The sequence below is a fragment of the Solea solea genome, chromosome 5 (assembly GCF_958295425.1).
Source record: "Solea solea chromosome 5, fSolSol10.1, whole genome shotgun sequence".
NCBI classification, from domain to species: Eukaryota; Metazoa; Chordata; class Actinopteri; order Pleuronectiformes; family Soleidae; genus Solea; species Solea solea.
Window position 1 is genome coordinate 23,652,765 of NC_081138.1, and position 18,968 is coordinate 23,671,732.

General features: G+C 39.7%; 2 protein-coding genes across 3 annotated transcripts; one reads left to right on the forward strand and one right to left on the reverse strand.

The window, feature by feature from the left end:
- The first annotated feature begins 29 nt into the window (after positions 1 to 29).
- cars1 (cysteinyl-tRNA synthetase 1) lies at positions 30 to 13,308 on the forward strand. Of its 2 annotated transcripts, XM_058628766.1 has the most exons (23): positions 34 to 117; positions 2,304 to 2,531; positions 3,962 to 4,053; positions 4,546 to 4,634; positions 4,725 to 4,821; positions 5,092 to 5,190; positions 5,489 to 5,632; positions 6,449 to 6,589; positions 6,726 to 6,814; positions 6,902 to 7,023; positions 7,431 to 7,543; positions 7,699 to 7,827; positions 7,931 to 8,060; positions 8,173 to 8,276; positions 8,581 to 8,678; positions 8,993 to 9,182; positions 10,063 to 10,131; positions 10,301 to 10,382; positions 10,510 to 10,590; positions 10,807 to 10,874; positions 10,964 to 11,023; positions 11,118 to 11,201; positions 11,786 to 13,308. In XM_058628766.1, the coding sequence occupies exons 1-23, from the start codon at positions 96 to 98 to the stop codon at positions 11,912 to 11,914; spliced, it is 2,460 nt and encodes an 819-aa protein (XP_058484749.1). In that variant the 5' UTR covers positions 34 to 95; the 3' UTR covers positions 11,915 to 13,308. The 2 variants fall into 2 exon arrangements, with proteins under 2 accessions (XP_058484750.1, XP_058484749.1); XM_058628767.1 differs by lacking the exon at positions 2,304 to 2,531 and having other exon boundaries at positions 30 to 117.
- A 1,089-nt stretch (positions 13,309 to 14,397) lies between these two features.
- Positions 14,398 to 18,566, reverse strand: crybgx (crystallin beta gamma X). The gene is made up of 6 exons (XM_058629899.1): positions 18,489 to 18,566; positions 18,111 to 18,159; positions 16,506 to 16,627; positions 15,272 to 15,407; positions 14,715 to 14,854; positions 14,398 to 14,565 (listed from the first exon to the last, which is right to left on the reverse strand). The coding sequence occupies exons 1-6, from the start codon at positions 18,530 to 18,532 to the stop codon at positions 14,433 to 14,435; spliced, it is 624 nt and encodes a 207-aa protein (XP_058485882.1). The 5' UTR covers positions 18,533 to 18,566; the 3' UTR covers positions 14,398 to 14,432.
- Between the last annotated feature and the right edge of the window lie 402 nt (positions 18,567 to 18,968).

The following is an 18,968-nucleotide window of genomic DNA, read 5'->3' on the forward strand; positions in this document are numbered from 1 at the left end:
AAAAAGGTTCCTAGTCAGTTAGTGTTTCACGCGCCGGGTTCTTCTTCCGGGCACGTTATTGTTGCATCAGCGTCCAACCATCTAACACAGCCACAATGTCCACCTCAGCAGAGCCAGGTACAGAAACATGTTGTCAGTTTTTATCTACACTTGCTCTTCACTGAAAACACACAAACTAAATATGTTGACGCGATTTATACGTTTATGGCTCGTCAATTAACAAGCCTTAGCTTTATTAGCCGCTTAGCTAAAGGTAACCCTGTCAGCAAAATACAAGCCTAACCCCCGTTAAATATTCTGCTATTTAAGATGGTTAGTAATGTATAGTAAACGGAACGAACTATACAGCATATACGCATTAGTGGATACATTAACGCATTTCCTGAAACGAAATAAGTTAGTCCTGGTTGTTACTTAGCACACAATCCATACAGCGGCACATCATTTATACAACTAAGGTGTCAAGTGCTTTAATTGCTCCGGGATTTGAACTGGGCTTTGGTTTGACCTGTTTGATGAAGACATCGTGTTGTCCTGTGTTCAACTTGATGAAACGATCATTCTATGTTTCTGCCTCTTAATGTAAAACAGAATGGAACAGGACAAGCACAGCTGTCACGACCTCAAAACGGTCTTAAAAAAGGCGACCAGTATTTCTACATTACTGCACCTGAGCTATTGTAACACAGCTGATTGTCTCCACACCTAGGCTGATGTTGAATCTCCTCTGACCCTGTATATATTTCCAGTAAACATTAATATTGATGGAGGCTTAAATGTAATCAGTCGAATAATATGATAATAACACTTTGGTGTTCCACTGCGATGCCTTCCTGTTTAACAAGTCCACTTAGTTTTACACATTTCTGCATAAAGGTTAGTGAACCCAGGACTGACATCTTTGTAATTGTTATTTTTGTTGTTGTCATGCATGTGAAACCCAGTTCCATGTTTAGTAATAAACTAATAACTATGTGCACTCAGTCAAAATAATATTTTTCAATTTGTATAGTCACTTTTACTTATAGTCACTGTTACTTCCAAAAGTAGAGATGCTACAGAAAGTACACAGACACTGCAAGCTACTCAGTTTCCCACGGTCCCTTTAGCTTATAGGTTGTTAACAAGTGTTAAAAAACCGATCTGTTTTCAAATCATCACCTAAATTTATTTGTTAGTGGTTCATGGTTCATTACCACTTTATCCTCCCAATGAGGGTCACGGTAGCTGGAACCATTCCCATCTGAAGCAGAGCAAAAGGCGGGGTACACCCTAAACATGTCACCAGCCCATGGCAGGGTCAACATACGGAGACGAACAATCATTCACTCTCACATGCACAACTTTGGCCAATTAACCTGCATATTTGTGCACACAGGGAGAACTTGCAAACTCCACACAGAAAGGCCCCCGATTAAATGCTAGCCACTGTACCACTGTGTGATCCACATCCCCAAAAAATGTTAACAAAGTCTTTCCTTTGTTTTTTGACTTATCCTGTTTACAAATAGACAGATTAGCAGACAAAGCAGAAAGCATAACCTCCTTTGACAAAGGTTATTAGTTGGAAATGCAAAATTAATCTAATGCCCCAGTGACGAGGGATTTAAGACACCTTCCACTTCATGTCTCAGTTTGAGTTCAGCTTTGGACATTTATCACATTTCATGTTGTATAACCAGACACTACAATTGCTTCCATTTTATGTCTAAGTGATTTTGGGGCATTCGTGCAGTTGCAGTGTGCAATGTTTTCCATGCTCTCCTACTCCTCTGTGCCTCTACGCCACTTGGAGCTTCACTTTGATTTTCAGTTTCGTTTCAGCTTTGTTTCGTCTTCCGAATGGAGAAAGCTTCTGTTTTGCAGAATTCACCGCCTGTAGTGTGTTTTTAAAAAAAGAAAAAGAAGAACTGTACTTCTTATTTGACTCACTCCTTGTACAGTGTTTATTGTTTAATCCCTCAATGGCAAAACAATGTCTTTTATGAAAGGTTTGGTCGCAACATTAAAAATATTAAATGACATATTTTGTCACATTACTTGATCACTGATGTGATAATAATACTTATTTATTTAGTCTAATGCACAGCTATCCCTCCAAGTGGATGAAAGGATGATTTACTCAAATTTTTCAGCTCTTCATCATTTTCTACGCAGGTTAAGATACACTACACCAGTCCTTGTTTGTGAGTGTTACCATGTGGTTTTTGGTTTTCCCTCTGTTCAGGCTGAGCTTGTCGTATCAGTGTTATCCCTAGCTCATCAGTAATTATGTGCGAACATTTGCCCTCTTGTTTCTGCAGCCTTTGAGTGTGGCTTCTTGCTGCAGATAAAAGAGGAGGCCACACTGGCTGCGGCCCTGAATGACTACATATCCTCACGCAGCTACCTGGCTGGGTTCAGCCCCTCCCAGGCCGACCAGAAAGCCTTTAAGCTCCTCGGCAGGCCCCCAGATCCGCATCACGTCCACGCTCTGCGCTGGTATAAACACATAGCCACCCTGCAGCAGGAGCTCACCTCTGAGAGCAGCAGTGAGTAGACAGCTAGAGGCATGAAAAGCAGAGACAGTTTCATACTTCAACCTTAAAGCTGTGTCAGGTCCCTAAGGTGCGTGCAGTGCCTGGAGTTGAGCAACAGAAAATTCTCCTGCGTTAAATTTGCTTATAGAGACAGGCACAGAACTGAAAAATCCTGATGTTGACATGAGTTAATCAGCTAATATCAGTTTTTCCTTGCATCCCCACTGGCAACCATGTTTTCAATGAGAGTGAGCATCCATCTTTCAAGCTGGTTCCTGGTGCAGGGGTCACACTATGCCTAAACTTTCACTTCAAAGTAGTGAAAGAGATGTCATCTAGTTTGGGAAGTCTGTGTCCTACTGTGTATGGTGCACCTTAAAAGTGAATTCTTTCCCTTGTCACTTTAGTAATTTCACTGTTAAAGCTCCACTCCAAGAATTCGACACCATGTGATTGTCTGTAGAACTGCTTGTTAAATCAAATCTGCCAGGCCAGTCTTCCCTCTCATGCATCTATCGGTTGCGTGGCAGGTGCATGGTTACGACAGAGATGCAAAAAATAATAACAGTTGTCTTGGATCACTGTCATGTTGTATAACTTGCTATGGGAATCTCAAGGTACGTCAAGATTCGATAAAATTACAATTCAGAGGGTAAAAGTTCTATTGTGAAATGATTATCAATGCAGTCTCTTATAGATGAATATTTAATACAGTTCAAGAGAATTTGCTTAAGTGCAGTACACTTCTTTGTATAACTTCGACATTCATTATCAGTTTATACAAATTATAATATGTGAAATCTCTCACTGCTTACCTTCAAACAGGTATTTCAATTCATGACAAATTATACCTTTCAGACTACTCATTGTGTTTGCTTTGCAACAGGTGGACGAAAATACATAAGACATAATGTATGAATATTAAGCATTTTTAACATTGTAAATATAAAGTCAAGTCTGTTTGACACGCTCATTCCCAGGTGCCTCACTTTGGCAGTTGTGGTGGGAATAGAAGGAGACCTTTAGCTCTTCTTATTCCAACATTGCAATGTATTAAGTTTGCAAAGAACGTCAAACACTAAAAATAAAATGACTCACATGGCACAAATTAGAGCCAAAGAAAATACTTAAGGAGAAAGAGAAAAATGTGCTAAAAGTATAACTGGCCACAGTTCTGTGTGTCAAGCTTTTGGGGTAATAGGACTGTAATATGACGCCTTGTCATCCCGGATATAGCGACACAGTCAGTGCAGAGAACATCACAGCAGGTATGATCATTCACAGAATGTCGCTCAAAGCCCATGTTAATTTCAGATTTCATATGTAATGGCTTTATACTCTCACGTGTCACATGAGGACTGAGAGTTGATGTTGGGTAGGGATGTGTGCACACATTCTTTTAAAAATGTTCTTTTTTGTTTCTGTGTCTTCTCTAATTGCAGTGAAAGAAAAGCGGGTTCAGCCACAGTGGTCTGCACCAGCCGGAACAGATGTTCCCCAACTTCTGCTCTACAATAGTCTGACAAGAGCAAAGGCAGGTTACTCATGGTTATCAAATCACTAGTGTGTTAGCAGCAGTTGTCCTATTTTCACTGGAAACATTTCAAATATGTATCAGTTATGATTGATACATTGCTTGTTTAACAAAGGTATAATTGGTTTTCCTTATCAATGCCACTGCAGAATGACAAGAAATGTCATCATGAAATTGTTATGTTTGTCCTGTATTAAAATGATGTTAATTGTAAAAGAAATGTACCGAATAGAACAACTTAAAAATGGAAAGCAGCACACATAAGAATTTAAAAGCTTTGTTGGTCCTTGACTGTCTTATTGTTTGTTTGGTTTTGGTTTTTGTGATGAGCCCTTTGTTTCTGACTGTTAACATACTGAAAGGTGTATCATATAAAACTAAAATGGTAATGTGATTTTTTTTTAAATATATTTTGATTATTTAGCAGATAGATGATTAAGACACTGTATGTGCAACCTCCGCTCATTGACGTCTTTTGTTTTTATGTTTCAGGAGCCTTTTGTTCCTCAGAAAGGGAATAAAGTGACGTGGTACTGCTGTGGACCTACAGTGTATGATGCCTCACACATGGGACATGCCAGGTAATGGGTCAAATAAAAGGGCTTAAAATTAAGTTAAGTCTGATGTTGGTCCTGTTTCTGACAAAACCTTATTTTATAATATTTGTTTAGATCCTACATATCATTCGATATTCTGCGACGGACACTGCGAGACTACTTCAAGTACGACGTCTTCTACTGCGTGAACATCACGGACATAGATGACAAAGTGAGTGGTGGATTATACATATTCATACTGTTAACTACTCATACATGTGCACACCCTACTCTCTGCCTCAACTATTTAAAGTGCCTCGTCGCAGTACAGTATGTTGGGATTTGACTTAAAAATTATGCAGCAATGCATGTGAGTTGAATGCAACTCTCTTGGAGCCGCGTTTGTGCTAATTAGCAGCAAATAATGGTTTCCTGTGCTAGTTCTCTGAATAGCTGCAATTAAAGTTTTAATTTTGGCTTCACTATTTTCTTTTGGTTTTAGATCATTAAACGTGCTCGACAGAACTACCTTGTAGACCAGTACAAGGAGAAGAAGCCACCTGCTGCTCAGATACTGCAGGATGTCCTGACCGCCAGAGAGGTAAAAAAAAAAAAAAAACACTCGGTAATACACTAGTAATGTCTGTTCATAAATGTAATTTGATGTTCTTTTTTTAATCATTTATTTATTATTCAATTTTTTTCCGCTCAACATATTGATCCGTAAGTCATTAAATGAAAATCACAGTTATATGGAACTACTGACCTGAACTTGATTTTAAAATAACAAACCCACTTCATAAACTAAAAAAAACTGTTATTTCAGACTTTTTCTTGCCACAACAACCAAACTTGGGACTCAGTTCTAAAATGTTATGCGTGTGTGCTCCTGTTGTCAGCCGTTCCAGCTGCTGTTGGCTTTGACCACTGACCCAGACAAAAAGCAGATGCTGGAAAGGCTGGACGCCTCTGTCACTGCTGCCCTTCAGCCCCTGCAGGCAGCAATGCAGAGCAATGCTGAAGGGGTAGAGCCTCTGGCCCAGGTGAGACATTGAATTGACATTGTCATTTTTCTGAAAATTGTCTGGATGGGCTGCATGTGACAAAGTAAGGGTCCACAGATGTTGCTGCTGCTGCTTCCAGAACCTTCCGTGCCAGCTCTCTAGTCAAATGTCAGTATTGGGCATACGCTGTACATTAAATTAATATTTTCAGTCTCAAATTATTTGAACTGGTTTCATGTTTTCTGTCAATTTAAAAGGGCAAACAATGCGTTAACAAACATTAAGTACTCCATTTGAGGATGACCTGATTAGAATTTGATGGTCAAACAAACTTTTCTTACCTTGTGAATGCTTTATTCAGAAGACCTTAAGAGGAAACTTTCACATTAGCCACTTATGTTCACTTGGACTCGCATAACTCTTTATCCACTTGGATCACAATGTCACACATTTGCAATTCTACATCTGTTGAATATGTGACAAATAAAACACATCCTGCACCTATCTCAAAGTAAAAGTACTCTTTTCAGCTTTTTGAATGCATTCCTTCTTTTTTTCAATAATGCTTTTATTGTGAAACATTTGCAGGACTGGCAAAGGCACGGTATGGTTTAAAAATGTATCGTGTATTGCCATTTAGGTTTAGGTAATCCCTATGTCAAACATAGCAGCAGCTCAGCAGCAGTGGTAAACAGAGGTACATAAGACGCCATCACACACTGCACAGCATCCAATGTGGCCCATGTTTAACTTCTTGACCAGCAAAGAGTTTGTGCCCAAATAAAACCAGTTCCTTCTGGCCTGAATTCAGGTGTTTGGTGGCTGAAAAACAAAGATTTTTTTTTTTTTGGGAAGGTGCTGTTGGAGAGCGCCAAAGACCTTCTGGCTGACTGGTTGGACAAGCAGTTTGGCAGTCAAGTGACAGAGAACTCCATCTTCTCAACTCTCCCCAATTATTGGGAGGGGGAGTACCACAAAGACATGGCCGCCCTGAATGTAAGTCCTGCTCAGGCAGAGTAGTGTACAGTGCACTGAATTTTTTTCTGTTGTGTATTTTACGGCGTATACATATGAGTGAATAATGGGCACCACATGTCATCTCATCCTGTTGTCGTTGTGATGAATCCTCTAGGTTCTCCCACCTGACGTCCTCACCCGGGTCAGCGAATACGTTCCGGAGATCGTGGAGTTTGTGAAGAAAATCGTCTCTAATGGTTACGGGTGAGGAAAGAGTGTGATGTTGCACTTTCACCGAAAAATAAACCAGCAGACTGGTTTATTTTAAATTTGGTTTTGTGATTCATTCAGGTATGAATCAAACGGTTCCGTATACTTCAACACATCAAAGTTTGACACCAGTCCAAAACACTCGTACGCCAAACTGGTACCAGAGGCAGTCGGGGACCAGAAAGCTTTACAAGAAGGAGAGGGTAAGATGCCATCTTTTTTTTTTTCGTATACATTTTTCAATAGAGTCTTTTAAATGATACTGAAGACGTGTTGTCTGCGCGAGGGGTTCACAGCAAAATGGGAAAGGAAAATTATGTTTTACTACAGTTTTAACATACGTATCTGTGGAATATATAAGTTTCCTTCAACAAGGCTTTAATTCCACAGTACTTGCAGGATCAGTGGATGCACGGTTCCCATTGAAGCATTAGGTTGGGTTAAGAGGAGTATGTCGAGCATTTAAAAGTATATTATTAGTACACGAAGGCAAACACTTTGATGTTCACATACTACTGCTGTTTTATACAGAGTTGCATTAGATGCAGCTGTTGCACCCTGCACACCCACATGCACTATGGCCATTCCTTAATCTTGTGTCTTCTTGCAGGTGACCTGAGTATCTCTGCTGACAGATTAAGTGAGAAAAGGTCCCAGAATGATTTTGCTTTGTGGAAAGCCTCCAAACCAGGAGAGCCATCGTGGGACTCTCCATGGGGGAAGGTGAGAGTTCAGACGAGAGAACGGTGATGAAATTATTTATTTCTCTGCACCAGCAATAGTCAGAAGCAGGATGCATTAATGTGCTAAATTTGTATTGTAAAGCACTTTGTAAGTGAATCTAAATCAAAGTTTTTCTTGTTGTCAATGTCACACAGGGACGTCCAGGCTGGCACATTGAATGTTCGGCGATGGCTGGTTCTATTTTGGGAGAGTCCATGGACATCCACGGTGGTGGGTTTGATCTGCGTTTTCCCCATCACGACAACGAGCTGGCTCAGTCTGAGGTGCACAATTACTGTAAACTGTACTATGTGTGTATTTGTGTGAGAAATCAAAGATCGACTTCCCCTGAAGCAGTTTCTGAATGCTGGTCATTTTTCCTGGCAGGCTTTCTTCGATAATGATTACTGGGTGCGATACTTCCTTCACACCGGGCACCTGACAATTGCAGGCTGCAAGATGTCGAAGTCTTTGAAGAACTTTATCACCATTAAAGACGCCTTGGCAAAGAACACAGGTGACTCAACTGGTCTTACAGCTGACGGTTGCACTATTTCATTAAACGATTACATCAGAATGAAGTGAACTGATGAAGGTAATAAAAAAAGTGTCTGTTTGTCGTACTGCAGCTCGTCAGCTCCGCCTCGCCTTCTTGATGCATTCCTGGAAAGACACGCTGGATTACTCCTCCAACACAATGGAGTCAGCTGTCCAGTACGAGAAGTTCATGAATGTAGGTGGAGGAAAAAAAACGCATGAGCCTTTTAGTTTAGGTGTACTCATTTTTAAATGTTCTTCTCTGTTGTAAAGAGCTGCTTCAAGTGCTGGGAAGTACTAATAACTAGTACTAGTACTATTAACATCCATCATAAGAGCAACTCCTGGGTTCAGTCTACTACTAATAATAATATAATATAAGATGCTGAAGTTGTCCAGGAAATATAAAAAATCAGTTATCGCATAAACATCCAAGTGCATGTTATCTGTTGTGAAATACATTTGAAAATGTCTTCACTGTGTTCTCTTTCATAAAACAGGAGTTCTTCCTCAATGTGAAAGACTTGCTGCGAGCTCCAACTGACATCACAGGTCAGTTTGAAAAGTGGGAGGAAGCAGAGATGGAGCTGAACAGTAGGTAAGACTTTAAGTGAGCCACTTGTTTCTAATGTTAGCAGAACATAAAGTTTGGGTGCCTTCTGTACAGAATGACTGCAAACCACTATGTTCAATAGGCATCTAAGATGAAGACTGCACAAGTGTTTTAGTGGAGTCTGATTCAAGTCCTGCTTACCAGATTTTAGAGTCTTAAGTAACCAAAAGAGTGTGAATCAAGTCATCAAGGTTGACAATTTGGGGCGGATGTACTAACAAATAGCATTTACACAGCTGTTTGCTCATAATTGACGATGCAAACAATCATTCTTCTTCATGTTTTCTTTTGTTGTTCAGTTTCTTGGACAGGAAGTCCGCCATACACAAGGCTCTGTGTGACAATGTGGACACTCGCACAGCCATGGAGGAAATGAGAGTGTTGGTCAACCAGAGCAATAGCTACATTGCCAGCAGGAAAAGTGCCAAACTGAAGCCCAACCGCCTGCTGGTGGAGAGCATTGCTGTTTACCTCACCAGCATGCTGAAGGTTAGCACCCGTTCGCTGTCACAGCTCTTGTCCTACACAGGAAATGTAAAAATATTGAAGTGCCATACATGAAATATTGGGGGTGGGTTGTCCACTGCACATCCACCTAAACCTGCTACCGTGCACCTAATGAACGGTACTAGCTGTCAATCACACCATAGCCCCTCCCTAAGGAATCCCCTGCGTCATCATCTCTTTGACTCTAAATGAGACCAAACTTTACAAATAGATAATAAGTAGATGTAATGCTGTATTGAAGAAGACCTGAAACTAATAAATCCTCAGGATAATGTTGATGTTGAGAAGTAGGCTCATTTTCTCATAGACTCCAAATAATCCAGTGGAATCGCTCCCCTGATGGATATTCAAGAAAATAAAGAGTAGTAACCACTAGATGGCAGCTAAGCTGAAGGTCATGTATAGTTCGACCTGTAAAGAGTTCAATTCGAAAGACTCCATCTTTCTTTAAAACTGGGGATGTATCAGCACTTGTGTAGCTAATGTTTTGCAGTATTTTATACCTTAGACTTGTTTTGTCCATAATTAATTAGTTTTATAAGTAAGTCCCAGAGTGGAAAAGCTGCTGTGGGAGGATTTTCCGACGTGTGTTCTACTCCAGAGTCATGTTTTTGTGGCTGGTATGAAGTTGACAGGTGTGTGTTGATGATCAGTCCAGCATCTGGTCGCTTCATCTGTAATCTTAAATAAAAATGCTCATTGTCAGTACTTAATTATAATATCTGTAGCTGAGTTATTCCAATCAAATTTAAATATTTTTTCCATGAGAATTAAGCTTTAAGTGTATTACTAATGTGTTTATATACTGTACACATGCATGGTTTGTGATGATGTTTTCATGTAAGAGTCTTTTGTTGTTCAGATATTTGGTGCCATTGAAGGATCAGATCCTATAGGTTTCCCCATGGGAGGACAAGGTCAGAGTATCGATGTAAGTAAAGAGACACTTTCTTGTTTGTTGTTGGTTGAAAAATGTCCATAAATATGTAGAATTTACTGACATGTACTGGCTGTTTACATTTGAATTCAGGTTGTTCAGATTTACGTAATTTCAAGCTGTTACTGTGAGGCTAATATACTGTCACTGCTCTGTTTTCCAGCTGGAGAGCACAGTGATGCCGTACCTCACAGTGTTGTCAGATTTCAGAGAGCGCGTCAGAAAAATTGCCCGAGAGCAGAAAGGTAAGAAAAAACTTCTCCTTTTTAACCTTTGTTGAAAATATCTCTTTAGCATCAACTTTTAGAATCACCTTTTTAAAACCTGCCACATCGAATTAAAGCTCTTTTTTTTTTATTCACTCTGTTTCAGTGACTGAGTTGCTGCAGCTCTGTGATGCAGTGCGTGACGATACGTTACCGGAGCTCGGAGTCCGACTTGAGGACCATGAAGGTACTGGTGCTTTTTAGGACTGTAACATTTTGTTATTTTAAAAGAGAATTTACCCATTCTTATGTTGGTTTTTTTAAGGATCACTTTGATAAAAAATGAGTGACTCCAGGGTTAGGGTTAGGGTTCATCTTAAGGGGTTTTTCTTTTATAAATAAAATGTACAATAAATAACGTAAATAGTATGGACAGAGTCATACAGTGAGTGCTGTGTTACAGGTCTGCCTACAGTGGTGAAACTGGTGGACAAGGAAACACTGCTGAAGGAGAGAGAGGAAAAGAAGAAGGTAAGACAGGAGCAGTTATCATCTTGTCTCATAAGAAGGGATTTCTTTTTGTCTTTTTGTCTTTGAACTATGGTTTCCTTCCCTCACAGATGGAAGAGGAGAAGAAGAGAAAGAAGGAAGAGGCTGCCAGGAAGAAACAGGAACAAGAGGTCAGTCTCATGGATTCATGTACACAGTTTTTTAGCACTGCCTTTGAAATTAAGCCTTCAAAACATCATTTTCTCTCTGCTCCTTACATTTCAGATGGCTAAACTCGCCAAGATGAAAATCTCTCCGAGTGAAATGTTTCGCACAGAGACTGACAAATATTCCCAGTTTGATGAAACGGTAAAACTATTTTTGAACTTTTTCACTTTCTTGGTTGTTTTGTGTGTCACAAAGAAGTTTGTGTTGGTTTTGTGAACCACTTACTCGTCCACACCAAAGTCCATCGAGAATATCAGAGATTTTGCTTCACAGCTCACTGGAATTGTTGATCCACTGCTGCCTTTAACATTAAGTTAAATATTTCTGTGTTCAATTTCAGTGTCTTAAACCCTTTGTCCCCATTAACCTAAGTGATGCAGCAGTAGACTCCAGTGTTCCCACGAGCTAAAAACATAGATTTTCTCAACTTTGGTGCAGGAGAGTGAGCGCTTTACATTCTTCTCTTACTCCAGTTGGAAAGTGTTGTGTAATGACAAGATAAACAGATAAAAGTCTTAAGAAACATGTGTGGATATTATTAAGTAATATTATATTACTGGATATCATCAGTTGTGTGGTCAGTCGGATGTTGGACTCCTTATTGACCTGATTGTGTGTTGTAAGATATTTCCTTACCTGCTGTTTAGCTAACAATGATGAATGGAAATGTTTTTGTTACATTGACAGCAGAAATTAACTTTGTTCTTGTTCTTTGTTGTTAACAGGGTTTCCCCACACATGATGCAGAAGGGAAGGAGCTCAGTAAGGGACAAGCTAAGAAGCTGCGAAAGCTTTACGAGGCTCAGGAGAAGTTGCACAACGACTATCTTCAGATGAACCAAAATGGGAACTGATGGGGGTTTTTTTCATTCAAGCCATCCACTTCTGCATTTTATTACCCCTCAGAATATTATTATTATTATTATAATAATATTCTTATCAATCTGTTAAAACCTAAAGCCATGACTCAAGTTACTCAGACTTCATTTAATTACATCCAGAGATACCAGCTCTCGGCTCCAAACTGACGGAGTAGAATAATAATCATGGTTCGTCTGTTTATCTGGTCAGAAAACATCATGAAGAAACTCTGCACAACTTTTTTTATTTTCTCACACAAATCCATACATTATTACAATAGAAGACATTGGAGAGGGCCACATTTAAATGGACTCTCTCCTCATTTTGTATGCGTCTCTTCATATCCCTGAGACTGAAAAAACCAGTGACCGGTTAATCTTGGTCAGAACCTATTATGAGTTTTCAGCTTGTTGCAGGTTGTATTTTCATATGTAGCAATAAAATGCATTCTAGTTTCATCTTCCATGACCACTTGTGATCATGCTGTAAGTACTGTAATGAATACCATTTCTGTTCATGAAGACCAAATGATGTTTTTAACCAGTCTTGCTGTACAGGTGCGTCCGCTGACCGTGTGTCTTTTTGTTTTCGTGAGTCAGAAAAGTCGAGAGGTGTCTTGTGAATCAATGCATAAATCATACAGTTGTAACATGAAATAAGAAAAAATGATGTGGTTGTAAGTGTTAATATTGCAGCAGTTGCTACAAATACATTAACATGTAGACCGGAAGAAGTTTCAAATTGTTTTTCAATTCACACGTGAAATAAAACGCAGACCCAAAAATGTATTTTCAATTAAATGTAAGATCCGATTGGCACAAGGGGGAGAGAAAAAGCCACTCAAACATGTTCATTGAGGCTCCTCTGCTCTGTGAAACAGTCAAAGTTGAACACAATTAAATGATGACGTTCAGAATCAAGGAGACAACGGTGCAGAGAATATCTGAAATCTCAACACCAGCTGATTTGACGGCTGCTATACTCCATTTTAATGCTAAACCAACACGTCCAGTCTCCTAACACTGACCAGGCACTGTGTCTATAAATGAAGGATTATGATGTACAATAATCACTATATTAGATCTGAGGCGATCGCTGCTTTGATTTTATTTATTTTTTGACACGTGTTAGTAGTTGGGGTTCCAATCTGTCCACTGAATGGACCTGTATGCGGACGAGTAGAAACGGCCAGTACGAGTGCGCTCTCTCAAGACGGAACGTTGCAAAGCCTGTAAACGCAGGTGCAGAAATGTCATTTTCTGTCCGATAACTTGATTAGAAGTATGGATCAATAACGGCAAACAATCATGTCTACTTGATATGAACCTTTTGATGCTGCTGTACACATGGAGAAAAATTCAATAAATGTATCTGAGGTATTATTCCATCATGTGTCTGAACTTTACTAGTGCAATCTAATGTACGGGTATTCATTTTTCCATTAATGTGTTGCTGGTCTGTCTATTTACTGATCAGAATTGCCTTAAGGATATGAGTTTCTTTAATTTATCGATCCACATGTGGAAAAAAAAGTAGTTAAAGAATACATATTATTTTATTTAATTAAGAGAACATTACAGTGTGTATTCCAAATCTGAATAAATAGTCAATTATTAATGTAATTCCTAGTCAAAAATTTCAATTTCAATTATCCCTAACTTTCATTCTTCATAGGACAAACTATGTCACTTTTTCCATTATGGGCCTTGTCACCGCAGCTACTGTGTCTGTAATTAGATAGTAGGTATCCTCAATGTGAATACTTAATTATGACTATCCATAACACCAGTTATCCAATTATGTCTAGTTATAATTCCAGCTCAAGATATCTTCAGGCCCTGTGGAATTAGACAGCTCATAATCACTGTAATTTCTTTACTCATCTTTAGCTATGTTACCTCTTATATTTATAATTCATACCTTACATTATGAGTTGTTCTCTGTGTGTAAAAGATGCAGCACACATCACGTCTTTATCACTGTCAGTAAAGTCTACCTCTTGTATCTGAATGAGTGCAATCTGACTTGAGCAGCACCTCCTGATCTCCTAATCCTTGCTTGTCCAATGTAAAAGATAGAAATCCAGGATTGTCTGATCTGACAAGTTTATCACTGGATTTTCCTTGTTCTACTTTTGTGAAACAGCCTTTAGTTCAAGTTCAGCCTTGTATTGATTCATATAGACAGGTGGAATTAACTTATTGTGTGTGTGTGTGTGTATACATGTCTTCAGTAGGCTGTAGGTGAACCTATCTTTGTAAGGACATTTTGGCTGGTCCACACAACATTAACAGGCTATTTAATAGGATTAAGACCTAGTTTTAGGGTTAGGCATTTAGTTGTGATGGTTAAGGTTAATGTCTATGAGTGTCCACATATAACTTTTCAGTGAATCAAATATTCACTTGTTTTATTATTACACATAGTAAAGAAACAAAGTAAATAAATAAAGTGAGAAATAGCTCTTTTTTTTTTTTTGTTTATATACAGTTTATTAAGTTGACACGATGTTCAGTTGAAACGAACTCTACGCATTGAGCCCACGGTGTTGTTCTGACTGCCCCAGTCAGAGAAGTTGTTGTAGTCACGTTTCTCCAGAATGAAGTGAGGACCCCTGTAGTTGGGCTCCTGGTACACCACCCACCTATACACACACACACACACACACACACACGATTATGTGAAAAACAACTGTATCTACCAGTGCCCAAATTGACCTTCTGTCTATTTGTCCTACGTTTAAACATGTAACATGTACTTTCAGCTGCCATTTTTACGACTCTCTGCACTTACGCTCCTCCAATAACACGGATGGAGGCGACTCTGTTGAGGCTGTAGCGGCTCATCAGGTTGGGGACGTCGTCCTGGAGCTCCATCTTCTTACCGGAGAAACCAGCTCGCTCAAACAGCTGAGCTCTGGGAGGGTTGTTGTCCTGAGGGACACAGGTAGTGAGTGAGACTGTGTGTGTGTGTGTGTGTGTGTTATATTCTAGGATTTTAGTTCAGTTTGATTCTATTTTATTCTTATTTTACTGTATTTACACTTACTGCTGCACTGGCCGGAGCAACACACTCTATTCTATATAGATATGCACTATATGGACAACTCTATGTATGAATTTGTTACCACATATTCAGTGGTATTGTAAATTAGCGCGAGGTTCTAGTTAGTATCTTTATCCTGACTCCAGAACAGAGCTTGACCTTTGACACATGACCTTCTGATATGATTCACATTCACATGGAGCAATAACTAAATAACAACAGTAACTGACGTCTGAGAACAATGTTACACTTGTGTCACTGATTATTGTGTGTGTGTGTGTGTGTGTGTTTTGTCAGTGTCTCACCTGTTTGACGCTGCGTACAGACGAGACATGGTCGATCTGAGCACACCACTTGTCATAGCAGTTGTACTCGCCCCGGTCCGACATGTCCCACAGGTACTGACGGCCCCGGAAGTTGTCGTGCTCGTAACCAACCCATCTGTCGGAGAGTGGGAAACAGGAGGTACTGTGAGAGGACAGACATGCTGTAGCATAATTAGTATAATCAGTTAGTCGTGAATTTGTTTGGTAAACAGACAAAACTGTCGTTTGTGAATAACCACAAAAAAAATATTAAAATGACACAGGGAAAAACAAACTTTAGCTTCCAAAACGCTAATCTAATATTTTTATATTTTCTGTACATACAAATGTATTCATAGATATTTTTACATTTTTATTCTTATTTTGCACAACACGGAATCATCATGTCAGTTCACTGCTGTTGTACTAATACAGTCTAGCGTGTGACAAATAAATCCCCTTGAATCTTGAATATAATCTATGTTGCTTAACCCTGTGTTATTTGAGAATAACATAGACCAACTGCCTTGCATGTTTTAGACGTTTCTTTGCCCCAACACACCTGATTCAGATAAATGGGTCGTTATCAGGTTTCTGCAGTGTGTGCTAATTAGCTGACTATTTGAATCAGGTGTGCTGGAGCTGGGGAACATCGAAAACACGGAGGGCACTAAGTCTCCAGGATCAGGAGTGAGAATCCCTGCTGTAATCCATAGAGAAAATTGTTGTTGTTGTATTTTTTAATCTTGTGGGGGACACACACAAGCTGCTGGTCAACTGCTGCCTCATTTGGTAACTCTTAGGTAAATCCAAACAAAGAATTTTAAACTTGGTGAAGTCACAAATGGACACATTTGAACTGACTAATGGAGGCAACAGTGGAGCAACTACTCTTCTGTGCTGTCATATAAAAAGTGTTGATTTTGTCTGTGGACATTAATGTGGAGACTGGTTCATAAATGTAAGTTTCCTTTTGGAAAAGTTTGCATGTTGAAATATCCGACTAAAATTAATAATTTGGTTTAGTTTTGTATTTTTGGCTGGTTATTATAATCATCTCATTGTACAAGTTCATGCTCTGGATTTCTCGGCATAAACCTAATGGAATTACTTTAATGTTTTAGTCACATGTGTAATAAAAGTCTCATAAAATGCATGTCAATGACTGTTGACGTTTAATTGTTTCTTGGTGTGTGTGTGTGTGTGTGTGTGTGTGTGTGTGTTGTAGACTTACGCTCCACTCTCCACCTGCACTGAGTTACATCTCTCGGGGAAGTTCTTGTCACTGATCCTGGCGCAGTCAGAACTCAGGTCCAGTCGTCGGCCGGCAAAGTTCCTCTGCTCGAACAGAGTCACCTGAGGGCAAGAACGGCAGAGCTTATTTAGCAACCATACTTTCAGTAACTGTACACTGTATTATCTTCTCTAAGGGTCAATATGAAAACGTAAATATAAAAAAACGTTTATCAAAATCTTGAATTATGTGGAATATTTTCTTTGAATGACACTGATATTATGTGTCATAATAATCTACTGTCTAAAAATTAATTTTAGTGAAGCCATTGTAGGAAGGACTGAAACCTGTGTTCTCTTGAATGTCCATGGATTTCATCGGTTGCAAAAAAGGTCTGACACTTTTGAGTGGAACGGTTTGGTTTGGTATGGTTTGGTATTTTATTGCGTTTCCATTAGGAATAGTACCAAAATAACCAGCCCCTAGTATTTCATCTTCTGGCACCCTTCCCTTGAAGTACCACAGTATGACATCTTGTTGGGACAAACAGCCACAAAGCGAACAGGACAAAAAAGAGCTGCTGGATGTCCTCCATTGTTGTCTGTTGTATTGTTGTCGTCGACACGCTACGTATATCGCTGATGTGGCCATCAAGCACAGCCCACGCCCCGCCTACCAAGTAAAGGTACTGATCAGTTGATACGCAAGCCTAACCAAGGGCTTTACCTTTCCAAACCGTACCATACTGTACCATGATAGAAACACTAGCTAGCTATCAGAGGTTAGCAGAGCAGTGTCTGTCGTGTCGCCAACATCCTGCTAAAAAGATAAATACAATTCTATATAATCTCACCGCATCTCCGTTACACAGGACTCACTGTGAATCCAATGACCTAATGGATGACTGACGGACGGAGAGGGCCTGACAACAGGAGGACGATTTTATTGTCCCCCATACAAATCACACAATCTTCATTAGTGGATTAATCTGTAATTTTTCTGTTGACTTGCTTATTAAGAGTCAGGAACAAAGTGGGTTCCATATCCATTTAATACGCAACACGTCTTTTATCTTTCAGATACGGAACAAATCCTTATTTTACGGAAAGGTTGGCAACTCTAAACAACTAGCAAGAGTCGCTAATGTTGCTAAAGTGATCGGGGAACGAGGAGAACGACCTTGTCTCAGACCTCTGTTTGAGTTTAGGTTTGACAACCATTCTGTAAAAATAAGGATTTGTGCCGAATTTGAACATTTTAAACAGTATAACTGAGTAGCAAATGTGAGTTCCTTACTGTTTCATCAGGAAGTTGGCAACCCTAGTTTGAGCTAAATGTTTGTTTGGCTAAAGCTGATGATTTGACTTCACTTGGAAAGTGGAATATTTTCCAGTACACAGTACATAGGCTGAAAACAAAACTTTTGCTGTGTAATCTTTGACCAACTTTGTTAAATCAACAAAGAACGCATCATCAAGGACAAATAGCCGTCACACTCCACAACAACACATCCAACACTGTACTTGTACTAGAACAAAAACTTGTCATTCTTTTCATTTATACATATGCCACAACCAAACATGTCTTCATCATAATTGGACTCACCCTCCCACTGGACCCGTAGAAGGCACGTTGGAGCACAGACCCCAGTTTGCTGCACATAAAAAAGCATTTTTAACCAGTGATTATTATCAATTATTAACAAACAGATGACAGAATGAACTCAGCAGTATCAGGAAAAAAGTATGTGCCGTTGAAATCGAAGATAATTTGAATTAGTCATTTTAAGTTTTATTGTTTTAAGATAAGAAGAATGCTGTGATTTAGCCTAATCCTGGATCTAAATATGCGTGTGTGCATCTCTGACAGTGATTTTGGGAAAGTGGAGGCTTCACAGAGAGTGAGAACATTAGAACCAACAGCGGAGTCGCAGGCCCGAGCGGCGGGGCAGGGTTCGACTCTTACTCTCAGCTATTAACGTACCTGGTTTGTTGAGCTAATCCTGGGACTTTAGTAAAGATGTTCATGTCAGCTCTGCGAGGCCATGAGAAAGCTGCTTAAATATGGCATGCAGAGGTGAGCTGACAGGTGCTAGAACGCTCAGGTGCTTCTGCAGCAGGCACCGGGGCCCTGGGCCTTATTGATATGCTAAACACACACACATGACCACACACACACCGAGCCACCGTCATGTCCGTAGCACATACACAACAGCTGCCCAACACTACAACTGCACACAGAGAACAATAACATACAAACACACACAGAACTGGAAGGTGTGTTTGCAGAGAAACACAAGCAGAGATTCTGCACACACACACACACACACACACAAACACACAACACTGACATGTACATGTGTGCACCCAGAGTGCAGTGCCAACACTTTCAACTTTGAGCAGTTCAGCATTTTTCTTTTTCTCTTTTTTCAAACAATGCACCTGATGTCCACGGTTGTTGTTT

Coding starts and splice junctions, on each gene's coding strand:
- crybgx (XM_058629899.1), bottom strand. CDS start 18,532: ATGAACATCTTTACTAAAGTCCCAGGATTAGCTCAACAAACCAG. Junction 14,855..15,271: donor CTGTACGCAGCGTCAAACAG/GTGAGACACTGA, acceptor TGTGTCCCTCAG/GACAACAACCCTCCCAGAGC. Junction 14,566..14,714: donor ATCCGTGTTATTGGAGGAGC/GTAAGTGCAGAG, acceptor GTGTGTGTATAG/GTGGGTGGTGTACCAGGAGC.
- cars1 (XM_058628766.1), top strand. CDS start 96: ATGTCCACCTCAGCAGAGCCAG. Junction 4,635..4,724: donor TCACACATGGGACATGCCAG/GTAATGGGTCAA, acceptor ATATTTGTTTAG/ATCCTACATATCATTCGATA. Junction 7,828..7,930: donor ACGAGCTGGCTCAGTCTGAG/GTGCACAATTAC, acceptor TTTTCCTGGCAG/GCTTTCTTCGATAATGATTA.